Source organism: Numenius arquata, chromosome 4 (genome assembly GCF_964106895.1).
Source record: "Numenius arquata chromosome 4, bNumArq3.hap1.1, whole genome shotgun sequence".
NCBI classification, from domain to species: Eukaryota; Metazoa; Chordata; class Aves; order Charadriiformes; family Scolopacidae; genus Numenius; species Numenius arquata.
The window spans coordinates 62,189,488-62,202,318 of NC_133579.1; the positions used below are offsets into that span (position 1 = coordinate 62,189,488).

Below are 12,831 nucleotides of genomic sequence, written 5' to 3' on the forward strand. Positions count from 1 at the left end.
AGATAGAGAAATCTAATCTGCTTTTCATTCACTGGTTATGAAGCAGACCATGACTCATGAAGCCTATTCACAACATGAACTAAAGCACTATCTACAGAAAGAAAATCTTTCATGTAAAAACTCTGAGCCAAAAGTTGACTTCCAAGGTATTACATTGCAGTCCTATAAAACAAATCGGGAAATTATAGGGGTTAGATGTAATTTACCCTTGATATACCTTGATTTTTTTCACCAGTACGCAGAAATTCAAGTTACCGATGTGCATTAGAGCCTGCTTTTCTCAGTCACACAAGTTTTTGCCTCAAAATTTTAAACCTCCATGTCTACTCAAGGTAAAAGTTTCTCATGAATTTAAGTGACCTACTTTGAGACCCTTTATAGTAGACAATTTTTTTTTTTAAATTTGACTGCAACAGTGCATCTAGATATGCTCTGCAGTACAAATAAGCATAAGGTTTAAAAAAAGCGAAGGGCTAGGAAGGTCACACAGGAGAACTGGGTCTCGCGTACTATCGGGTTGTTAGCGCTTAACAACAGGAGCTGGGCCAAAGCATTCAGTGCATAGCAAAGCACTTCATTACCATGATGACGTTCTTACTTAACTCCATGCAAATTCAGGCAGGCCCGTTCCCACCCTTTTTTTGTCTAAAAGTCATAACAGCAAAGGAGAATTTCCTCCACTTACAGCAAAAGACAGTGCCTCCCGGTTCATCTCTCTCATACCTATGCATAACTTCAGTTCTCCCAGCTCTGCAGAGTCACACCCTCCCACTCCTCACTTTTGCCCACAGAGAGCATGGATAAACATCTCAGCTAAACTGGCAATAAGATAACCAAAAAAGCCTCCTCACACGCTGGGAACTTTTACGGACTCTGGGGTTTCCTTCTGTTAGGCAAACACATGTTCAAGCTCAGTAATAAAAGTGCTCTTCAAGAAGGATTTTGGGAGCAGGGTTGCAAACAAGCTGCAGCTTAGTACTCAGTTTGGGACTAACTTCGTTAATTAAAGAGAACATGATGTAGACAATGTTCTCTGAGCATGCTTCATTTTGCTACAGTAGCGGAGTGAATACAGCACAGCCTCACTTCTACCCATCCATTAACTCACTGTCCTTGATCAAAGACTATGCATACTGCCTATCATGTTCAGAGTGGGTAAGGCTTATAATTTAAATTGTAAACCTCAATATTTAAATAGAACTGCATAACTGTGATCTTTGTCACCTCATTTTCATGAATGGAAAAGAATATTCTGACACCAAAATTACATCCTTAATTCTGCCTCACCTTCTCCACTGACCTCCATCCCACACTGCCTTGGGTTTATTTCCTCATCCATCAACGGGTCAAAGTAATTTCTGCTGTACTCATTTCCTGTGGAAAGCACATGAATTAAGGGTCAGCGATTATTAGAAGCACATGAACCAAAATGTTAATTTTGAAATCGACACCAGCAAGCAAAGGGGCATTTTTTGCTACTTTATAAGCTTAATTTTTTTAACAAGTCCTCTAAGCCTACTAGTACTGCAATTATCATCTTGTGAAAGGTCAGAGAAGGTAATTCTGGAAACAAGTGCACTTTATGTTACTTTTGCACAGGAACTAATGAGAAAAATTCTCAAATTTAGATGATAGAAAGATAAGAAAAATTAAAAAAATCCAGCATCCCTAACATAAGCCAAATTATTCTTGAAACACATTTTACATGTGAATTACCCATGCTGCAGAGGAATTTGTGTTTCACAGCTGACCCTTCCAATTTCAGCAGTTTTAAATTTCACCACTGAGGTTTCAACGTCTGGTGCATCTTTAATACTGTATTCAACCAGAGAAGTGTTTAATTACAGAGGAGATACTCGAATACTGCCTCATTAATCTGAACAGCAATTATATTCAGTTGGGCTAGGTAACTAATGCAAGATTTTGATGCTATAAAACCACTCATTTTAGCACTTTCCATTTCAACAGCTAGTTTTATCTGCTCTTTAGAAACTAATCAAGTTTACCAAAAAAAGTCATTTGTTAGACTTATCAAGGAATAATGCAGCATCTAGCTGCCTAGAGGAACTCCCAGTAAAAGCCAGAATAATTTTCATTACACAAGGGGAGGAGGGCGGCTTTATCCTCAAAATGTGTCCTTCCTTCAGCAAAAGTGCTACACTCTTAAAACCATCCTTACGTTCATTGGATTTGCAAATACAGTAAATTATTACTAAACAGAGAAAAAGTAAAATAATTAAGTCCATAACAAATTTTAAAATTGCTTGAATAGACACAGATCTATATCCTAGAAAATACACAAGAGCTAAATGTGCGAGGGGGTTAATTCATCCAAGATATACTATGGTAGTCTACAGTGTATTTGTTTTAGGATCAAAAATAATCCAAGCAGCAGCTCCTTTTCAGAGACTAAATGAAACTTTAATATGAAACTAGGTTTAATTTATATTTCTGGACTGGCACATTTTGACTGTCAGTCTCTGTTCCTTCAATGTAGTAAGTACAAGAACTGAAAATTTGCTTTACCTTGAGGTCTCAATAAAGAAAAAATAAATGAGTTTCATTTTTGTTACTTTATCTGTCAACAACTACTAGGCTGGTATGAATCTTGGCAGTATGTAATCAAAGTCTTATGTACTGCAATAACAGAGCCATTCTACCTTATTCACTGTAATTGTTTTTCTCTAGCACAAAGCACCGTGATGTTATATGAACACCCTTTCACATGTTGGTAAAATAATTCACCCATGTGCTAAAAGAGAAAATGATGATGCATCTCTATTCAATTACTTCATAGCTGTAAATGTAAATTGCTGGACAGTATGTTGCAACCATAGAAGCAATACTCAAGCTAGTGCATAAGCTACCGCTAGTGCACAGTCTTAGCATCACAACAGCTTTTATTGAATTTTAATACCCCTTATTCTTTATCCTGTGGGTCTGGTGTGAAACTCTGAGGAGCAGACTTTTGGGCAACTCTTCTGGACAGAAGAATTGGCATTTAGGAGGAAGTGTCATATTATATTTGAGTCTGCGAGGCATGGAAACCATTATTCAAAGAAAAGATGTGTTGACAAATACCATTAAACAGCTTGCTCTTTGGTTCTCTTTAAAAAAAGAACCACTCTAAACCTTTTTTGAGAATAGGAGATATTTCATCCAGGGATTTGGCTCTGTCAGAACCGCACACAGCTGGAGACAGAAAGTTATGCAGAACTAAAAAGAACCAGGTTTGATTTCTCCAGAACAACACAGGTAGGTAGAATGAGTGGTAAATGCCAGAATCACCTCCTTATGCTGATTTTGCAGATAAGCCATTTTAAACTGCAGAACTCTACAGAAGATTTGCAGTGAGGCTTTCTAAAGAGTCACAATCACTGCAAACCTTAGATCGCTGCTCTTGGGGGTTTTTGGTGGGTTTTTTATTCTCCCACCCCCCTCAGCTCAACATACCTTGAGAACTGATGTGCCCAGGAGGTCTAGGCTCTGGGCAGGTCTTAAGATTTGTTGGGGGCTGGGGGAGGTTGCTTTAGTTTTTTTAGTTTTAAAACACAAAATTATCAATTTTAGTCAACATAACATACTGCCCAAGGCATTTTGCTAATAACATTTTGTGAGCATGTGAATGGATTACTAATCATTTCGCATTTGCTTTTGGAAGTATTTGAAAGTGTATAACATGTAAATTAACAGTCCACTAAGGAATTCACATCGCTCTGCTCCATGGTATAAACACAGTAAAGTAAATGTTAATACAGAGCTTGCTTGCAGGTATTTTGAACAGCAGTGTATACCTTGACGCTTTCAGACAGCAAGTTTCTTTGAATATCTGCTCCCATGAAGAGCTGGCCAACTTTGCAAACTTAGGTCTTTGCTTTGATCCAGAGGTTCACTCAAACCATTAACTCAATTTTAAACTCTATTCACCCCTCAAAATTGTGTCATTTCACGTGTAAAAAACAATGGATAATTCAGGAAATCACAATGGAAGTGCAAAACCCCAAATTACCTACAAATTCAAAAAAAAATTGAAAGAAGGGTGTTGGCACAACAGTGACCAGGTGGGAATTTATACAGTTTAATTAAAGCATGAGGAGTTGCTAATAAAATTAGCATAATCCTTGGATGCAGCCCATGGGACTGTACACATATCACTAGGACTGGATGAAACTCTAAGATGGCTTTTAAGCTAAGATGTCTGTAATCAATTATACAGTCTATGTCCTGAGAATACCACAGAAATGGCATGACTAAGCTGCATTTCTACAAGGTCTTCTACTCCACAAAGAGGACAAATAGCCTATATCAATATCACATCAAGGGTACAGCAAGGAATTCGGATGACAGGCAATTATTCCATCATCCTTCATATTCTACTATTGATCTAACTTTTTAGTTTAATGAAAGAATAGATAAAGCTCTGTTGGATTTGTTGTCTCCTGACCGATGTAAAAATGAGGAAATTATTAACAGCCAGGTGACTGATTACTAAAAGCTTGAAAAAGCATTTACTGGTGCCTGTTTCCAAAGTCATGCTGGGGCTTAGGGATGAAACCAAAAATTTTGGCATGAGCCAGCTTTGATTATAAGACAGGATGCAGAGCATGGTCTGAGCAAACTTGCCTTATCAAGTAACAGGTCCCCCTTTTTAGGCAGTAGAGTAATCAACACGTCTCTACCAATGACTTCGTAGAACGTTGCTAGGCTTTACTAAGGCAACTCATAAGAACCTTTCGCATAAGATACAATAAGACAAGCATCTTGGAAAAACAAAATTCCAGTCTAAGACAGCATTTTGACCCCGAAGTACTTTTGAAACAGTGATGCAGACAGCAATGGAAAAGAGTAGGCCTCCTTTCTGCACAGCTGTCTTAACTGATTTCAGCAGCAATTCCTGTTAGTGAACATCATGGTAAATACTGTCTCCATTCAACAGAATTGAACTTATTTCCCCAAGGACACTTTTCATTTTACTTTGCAGATATGGCCCTTTGGGCAGCCAAAATGTAAGGTTCTGAGCTAGGACATTTCCCAATTTCTTTACGAGAAAAGTATGCAACTGCATCAGCCAAAGCATCTTCCTGGAGTCAGACCTGCCCACCTCAACATGTCCAGCAAGAACTAAGACTTGGGATGAGGAGGAAAGGAAGAGTCTCACCTCCTGCATTTCCAAGTGTTTCTCTTACTCATCCTTCCTCAAGACATGGCAGGTCTTGTGACTAGCACTCCTACATGCCCATTTTCATGGTTTTGTATCTACATTGACAAAGTTTGATATCTGCAAGTTGCTTCTTTGTAGGCACAGGTCTTTGCTTCTAATCTGCACTATCAGAAAAAAGCTATAAAGGATTATAAAAAAAATCAGTCTTATACCATAAGAGAGGAGAAAGAAGCCTACCCCCTTAAAAAAACACCTCACAGAATACAAAAAGTGCAGGAAAATAAAAATCATCCACCAAAATGGCATAAACAGCGAGTTCATGGACAGTGAAAAACTGACTGGATTTCCAGTGTATTTATAGGTTCCTAGTTGATTTAAACAATAATTTAAAACTGGAAAATAATTTAGGAAAGTTTGAAACTTTCACAAGGAAGCATTTTGAGGTTTTACTCGAAAATTTTATGTTGCTAGATTTACTCACATCTAAATGTTATGAAGATGTTAAAAATAAAACTTGTTTTCAAGAACATAATGAATTAATATGTAAACCACAAAACATTAACTCTCAGTTCTCATTTCAGCAAGAAAAAAAAATAGTGAATTATTATGAGTTAACCACAATTTATACTTTTAGTTTGGATTTTCAGTTGTCATTAGTGAACCATGATATCTGTTACATTTACCTCAGCTCGTGGCTATTACAAATGCCTTTAATTAAATTTATATAGGCTTATCTAGGTTACATATAGAAGGTGAATGCCCTACTTAAGGCATATTATTACTATTCTAGATTTACATCTAACACTATATCATCTATATTATCATCTACAATATCATCTATAAGTACAGTTAAATATTATCTATATTATTTTAGATGTAGATCTAAAATAAGATTTCTGGGAAGAACAAAGTTATTCCAGATTATCACAAATACATGGTGGGGTAGAGTGTTTTACACAGAGCTTCAAATTTTCATGAGTACTAGGCAGAAATCAATGAAAAATCAGGTGTTAATGGCAACCACAAACTGAGAAGCAGTAAGCAAGTGAATGGACAGTAGATTATATCTTGAAAACACAGCTTGTTAAATACTACCATCAACGGGTGACTTCTCTATTTTAAAAAAGTTTTAAAGGTATCATATGTCATTTTCCTTATCCTCAGCGGAGACTGTAGGTAATGAGTAAACCACATAACTCTGTCTTATGTTTATATTGCAAGCCTTGAATAAACTCACTTGTCAGCTTTGACAGGATGCTGGCAAAGGGGCCGTTCATGAGCCTGAGAAGTGCAGACCATGCTGTGCCTTCCCCTATACTTGAAAAACGCTGCACTGCACTCACGGCACCCACTTTTTTCCTCCTCCCAACTCCACTCCTGGAAGACTTACCACATTTGCTGCTGTTTAAGCAAAAGTACAGTATGGGAATTTTTTCTTCTTTTTTTTTTTTTTTTTTTTTTTTTTTCCCCCCCTGCAGGCAATGGAGGGCACTGTGCCAAGGGACTCCAGTGCAAAACCTGCTACTTTTCCTGGGGAAACCCTGTTGGTTGAAGGCAGGAGAAAAAGATTTACTGATGATGATGATGGAGATCATTTAGGAACACTATTAGATAACGTTACATATGTCAATGGGGAAAATGGATACCAAGAGCTCCCAGGCTGACAGGCTCGGCAGGTCCCACACTACTCCAAGTGAGGGAACTTGCTGAATTTCGGGGGGAGTCCGACAGTGATGTTACGAAGCAAACAATTTCCAAGTGCAATAAATTAGCCTTAAAAATATATATTCAGTCATGTTCTGAAAGAGTATTTCCCAATTATAATATGCATCCATTCTTCACAATTCTTCTCCCCCTACCTTTCACAAATTCAATTTTAGCACATTACTTAGATGAGTGGTACAGTATCCCTGTTGCTGAAATTGCATGCAATGGATCACGTTTTGCACACTACATTACACCTTGTGCCGTTCTGCTGATTTCAATTGGATTACACATTGTGTAATTCAACGCAAAATTACTTCCAATGACAACCCTTTTTATTCCTATGCATACATGGTGATCCATCATGCCCTGCATACCGGGTTTGGCATTTCCATTTCAAGTCCCTGTTGGAATCAGAAAGCATGGAACCACATACACAGAACTTGAAATATTAGATATAAACTTTGCAATTTTTTCAGAAAAAAAATGTAGAGTTTGATTCATAGTTCTGGTCCCATCCTTTATGCAAATCATTTGTCCAACACAAATAGCCAGTGTTGCAAGCTCCTATTTCCTTCACATGCAGCACAAACATGAGTTTCCAGCAGATGCCTGCTTTTTTGCACTTACTGTTTCTCCAGTGGGGAAATAGCATCTCTTTGGAAAAAAAATAGATCTTTTTCAAATACCTCCAGCCTCTAGTTCTCTGTAAACAGACTGAATTTGATGCACTTACTGATATTCTTACCATCAAATTGTTATCCCACATGCTTCCCTCACAGAGACCTTTTTTTGTCTGCATATTCCCAGGTCAAGGTCCTCACCCAGTTACGCACTTGGGTGAAAAAGGGCTTATATTGCCCTGCCCCAGTTGAACTGCCTTCAGCAGTAACCACTCCTTAAGCAAAGTCTTCTCTCTACTTTGGCTTTTGATAAGGAGGAGAACTGCTCTATTTTATAGTGGGATTTTCCCCATAGGACATACGCAGCACTGTATTAGATACATCCAACCTAGCTCTGTAGCTAGGAGGTGGTGCAGCAGAACACCACATAGAGACACTAACTTGCTCCCAGAAGCAGTATAGCCATGTTAAAGCCATGCTGTACCCAGGCTAATTAGAAGAACAGTTTTTGATCTTCAATTGAAAAAGCTCTTTTTCCCCTCCTTTTTTATTTAACCTTCTTCCCCCCCCCCCCAAATATTGTTAATCTCTGTGGGCAAATTTATTGGAGCATGATATGAGATGTTAACAGCGCCTGTTGCAGAAAAAATGGTAGAATTAATTAGAGCTTTTGATTTTAGAAGATAATCTAGTTTCAAAAAAAGATTTGTGTATTGGGGATGATAGGGGAAAAAAAAAGAATGCTTCTTGTCATCTGGAGACAATTTCAACTTTAGGGTCAGACTGCCTCTAGCCTTCGTACAAGTGTGCAGGATACAGGAGAACACAATTAGCCTTTCTTTCATCTTCCATGCAAAAGCAACAGAACATCACAGTCTCCAAAGGTGTCTATGAAACCACCAGGTGCAAGGCAGACCATTTAGTGGGAGGATGCTCAAAACCCCTGTTCCTGGATTCTGCAGCTCACATGCATGGTCGACACCCCAGAAAGATCACAGTCTAATCTGTTCTGACACATGTTACCTCTGCGTGCTTGGGCTGGAAATTTTACCTATCTTGTAGAAATGTGAGCAGTGCCATCCCACAGGGCTCTTCTCAGGATTAGTTGGACCAAATCTGTGTAGATCAGTGGCTGCAGTGAACACTAAACCGTACAAATTGTTATAAGCCACTTGCACATTTTCTGATCACAGCAGCCGAGGACAAAATGTATCAAATGCTAAAATAGATTAACATTTGCTTTACAGGCCTATGATAAAATATTAAGTACAGTAGTCCTGTGTTAAGGGATTGCTTGTGACATACATCATCCCTCCAAGGTGGAGCAGCTGTCCTCACATTATGCCTTCAGTCAAAGATGGCAGAATTCCTGGAGGTTTGGTGCTTCCATCATGACAGTTTGCTGGAAGCACTTTTGTGGGCAGAGACTTTACCAAGCCAGTCTGAACATTAGGGTACTCTACAAAGTGTTTTGGGTTTAGACCCCTCTGGAGATAATAGAAAAGCCAATACTGGCTCACCTTGAGATCAGGTGGCTGGCAATTGGTGAGCATAGGTTCTTGTCACTGCGGGTTTGCAGGATGTAGCCCCAGACATTTTTGCTAGGGAAATTTGTCTATTAGACCTCCCATTGGGATGGCCACCATGAAGATTTCTGGCGAATCCAATATTTGCTGAGGGGAAGAAAGGCAGAAGAAGAAGTTGGATTTAGTCACAAGGAAACTCTAAGTGCTTTCAGACACAAATAAATGGCACAATATGGCAAAGACAAGACCACTGTTAGATGACCTTAATTTCACAAGCAATATGTGAAAGAAGTTAAGAAGATAGGAGTGATCAGAGAAGAGTCAGCATAGACTCAAAAAGATAAAGTACGGTAGAAGCCGTGGCAACCAATTAGGTGGCTGAAAATCAGGAGATTAATCTGAGTACATAGTTGGCCAGTTCCCCTGCATCACTATAACATTTAACAGCAGTAGCAGGTCTTCACCATATAAAAGCAACGATGGAAACCATACAGCAGAATGAGTTACTCAACAGCCTATTCCTGAACAATAGTCTAGTAATGATGATAAAATTTAGAATATCATTCATCATAGGAAATACGACAGTGAGAGACACAGAATGGCCTAACAAACAGAGCAATGGACTAAGGATCAGAGGTTTTATTTCCATTTCTGTCAAAGGCCTGCAGGGCAGCTGCAGACAAGGCTTCGTGCTCTGCCTCAGCCTCCCATAAGAAAAGTGTGCAGGAAACTTGCACTTTGAGTAACAAGAATAGCCCCCACCAATCTGGTCTGAAAGGTGAAAAAACCTCTGAAAAACATACTGGAAAGATTTCATCAGTTATTGAAAACAAAAGTCAGTTCACAAACTCTCTTTCCTTTTCAGGAGATGTTCTGTTCTCTGAGGAAAGGGAATGAAGAAGTCAATATAACACAAACGTACCTGTGAACTAAGCTGTTTGGGGGCAGGTGCAGGCAAGTTGCAATATCATGGACCTTCGCACTGGCTATTAAATCTCCAAGGCATGTGTTCTGCAGTGCAGCCTCCTCTGCAGACATAGCCAAATTCCAGGAACAGGTTTTTATGGCTGTCTTAAGCATGCAGCTTACTATTCACTCTCCTTCCTGATATCCTTAGCATGGAGGTGTGTGAGAAGGCATCTCAAAAGTAGGTGGAGGTTTTTCTAGAGAACACTTCCCTCCAGCAATTGCTGACAGAGGAACAGGCTATGACACTGTTGCAAGATGGAGGAAATGATAGCAACCCCTGTAGCTATTATTTGCTGCCATTAACGACATGGGTGATGGGTGGAAAGATAATGGCAAGGCAATGCCATCTCCATGCCCTGCCTTCAAGTGCATAGCCTGAAAATCCAGCCTGATGTTTATATAGTGTTTTCAACCTGTAATCTGCTAAATGCTGCTATTAAATAATTGTGCTTAAGGTTATAACTGCTTTTAAATTGTACGGTTTAACACCAAGCATTAGAATTGACAAACGCCATTCCCCATTGAGTAAGTAACTGAACCTAAGCCTGGGGCTGAGAGCTAGAAGAGCACCCAACAGTTGCAGAGGGGAGGAAATCCAAAAAGGAGGATTATTTTATTGGCATCTGGGGATGAAAAGCGGAGAAAAGTGAAAGGGAGCAGTGGAGCGGCCTAAAACATGTTTATTTTACACAGGCTGTACTGTTGTGCTAGGCAGGTATTTCCCTTAAGGTAAAGTCTGGCATGAAGTGGCAAAAGGACTGTCATTTTACTGGTGTAGCAAAGTTTGGGGCAACAAGCCACACCAGTGTGTGTGGGCAGCCCCTCCTGGAGAAATATCTTCCAACATGGAGTGCAAGTCTTGCCCCTTGCCTAAAAAAAAAGGAGACTTCTCTACTAAAATCTCTCTTGTGAACCACACAGTGGCTCCTGAGAGCTGAGGGGCAGAAGAGGAAGCTGTGGAAGGGTTTCCCCTGTTCTATAGGGTGATGGTAGTTTTCAACACCACTTGTGTTCTTGCTGTGAGCTGAAATGACAGCAGCTGTGCAAAGCAGCTATGAACATGAACCAAAGCAAAGGAAGGCTGGCTCAAGGAACCAATCCCTGTAGGCTCTGGTGGCCCCAAACCACAACAGGTTGCCACAAGAAGGGCCTAAACTACCTGTAGACCTAGTCTTCACTGAGGACTGTGAAATATAACCATTTACATGATACTACATTCATTTGATACAGCACTTACCTATGCAATTGACTTTTCCCTTTCCGTCTTTAATGAAGTACTGTTACACTTGGGAATAGGTAAAATTAGCTTCTGAGGTACCAGAAGGTTTAGTTCAATTTTTCCTAAGCTTCTGGACAGACTTGAAGCTGTTGTTTTATTAGCAGCCCTTGATAAATTTGAACTGGCCCCTGTGACTGCCAAACAAGTCCTGACAGAAGTTAGGCTAAGAATAATTTAATACAAGGTTGGACCAGATGATCTCTAGAGGTCTCTTCCAATCTAGACTTTTTATGATGGTATAAACGGATGATTTTTTTTTTAATAGCTGCATGACTTAGAGGCAGAGCTACGCGAATAACTGATCTTTTGGTTAACTGGATGAACAGAAGGTTGAGGAGGGAGACAGTGTTGGGAAACAATATTTTCCAACTCTCAGCAAGCTTTCCTCTCCCATTACAGAAACATTTAGCAGTGTATCAAGGCATTGCATTCCAGGCAAAATATAACAATTTCTACTCCTTTCACAAAGATTATACTGTTAGGGTTTTTTTAACAAAATGCTACTTAGGATGAAAAATCAAAATGTTTAAAAACGCATTTCAGGCTTTTAAAAAAATGTGTTGTTTTCTTGAGGGAACTATTCATGAATTTCTGAAGAGGCGACTGAAAGCATGGATAGTCTCCAGTGAGCCTGACTTCATTTTTTGCCAGATAGACTATTTCATTAAAAAACAATCAATCCCTTTGTCTGCTTAATCACTGTTCTGACAGGCTGCAAAGGAAAGACGAAGAATTCCTGCTCCGTGCGGTGCTACACAGTCACATGAAGGCTAAATGGAAAGTCAAACCTAATTTTGCAAGGGGCCATTAGGAGCCGTGGGCTCTCCAGTCCCACAAGAATAAAATCTTAACACAACAAGGTCCAGAGTTTTAAAAGCGAATGCCTGAAGTTCTGCTCACCAGCTTGTACTTATCCATTTAAATACCTGAGCTGGTACGCAAGGGTACTTTGCAAGCAGCATTGCTTTGAGTTAACAGGAAATGCTGGGTGATCAGGACTTTTCGAAGTCATACCAGTTCCTTTGGTACCTGGGGAGGTCTCGGATCTTGGATGCACATTTACATTTTCATGGATGCACACGGTCTACTTGAAGTTAATGAGACCACACAGTCCAATAAGGTAAATTTTTTTATGGGTATTTAGGGAAGATTTTAAGTCTGACTTCAGGCATTTTTGCTTTTACATTAAAGATGTAAAGATTTTTCTCATATAGATCACAAGATGCCTTTAAATTCTTTTCCTCACCTTCTTCTTCACTGGATTATTAAGTAAAAATAACCATCCATCGTAAATTTCAGCAGTAATCATAATTCAAAATAGAGTAATTAAACACTAGGTTAAAAGATATCAAACCTCTGCAAAAGGAAAACTAAAATCAGTAAAGATCCTTATAGTCTGTTTGAATGAATCTAAATAACAAACAGAGATTGCTTCCTGAGACAGTGTCTCTTTTGGGTGTTGCATCAAAGTTGAGCTTAAAAGCCAGGATCGCTCCCCTGGATAAGATGAGCAAACAGGACTCTCTGACTCCAAGTATCTGAGCAACACTGGCTGAAAAAAAATAATGA

General features: G+C 39.2%; 1 protein-coding gene across 1 annotated transcript in view; it reads right to left on the reverse strand.

Moving 5' to 3' along the window:
* Positions 1-12,831, reverse strand: part of LOC141464086 (orofacial cleft 1 candidate gene 1 protein homolog) — an 80,724-nt gene that overhangs the window by 60,768 nt on the left and 7,125 nt on the right. The window contains exon 4 of the mRNA XM_074146811.1: positions 1,288-1,374. Coding sequence (XP_074002912.1) covers positions 1,288-1,374 — 87 coding nt within the window. The remainder of the gene's footprint in view (positions 1-1,287; positions 1,375-12,831) is intronic.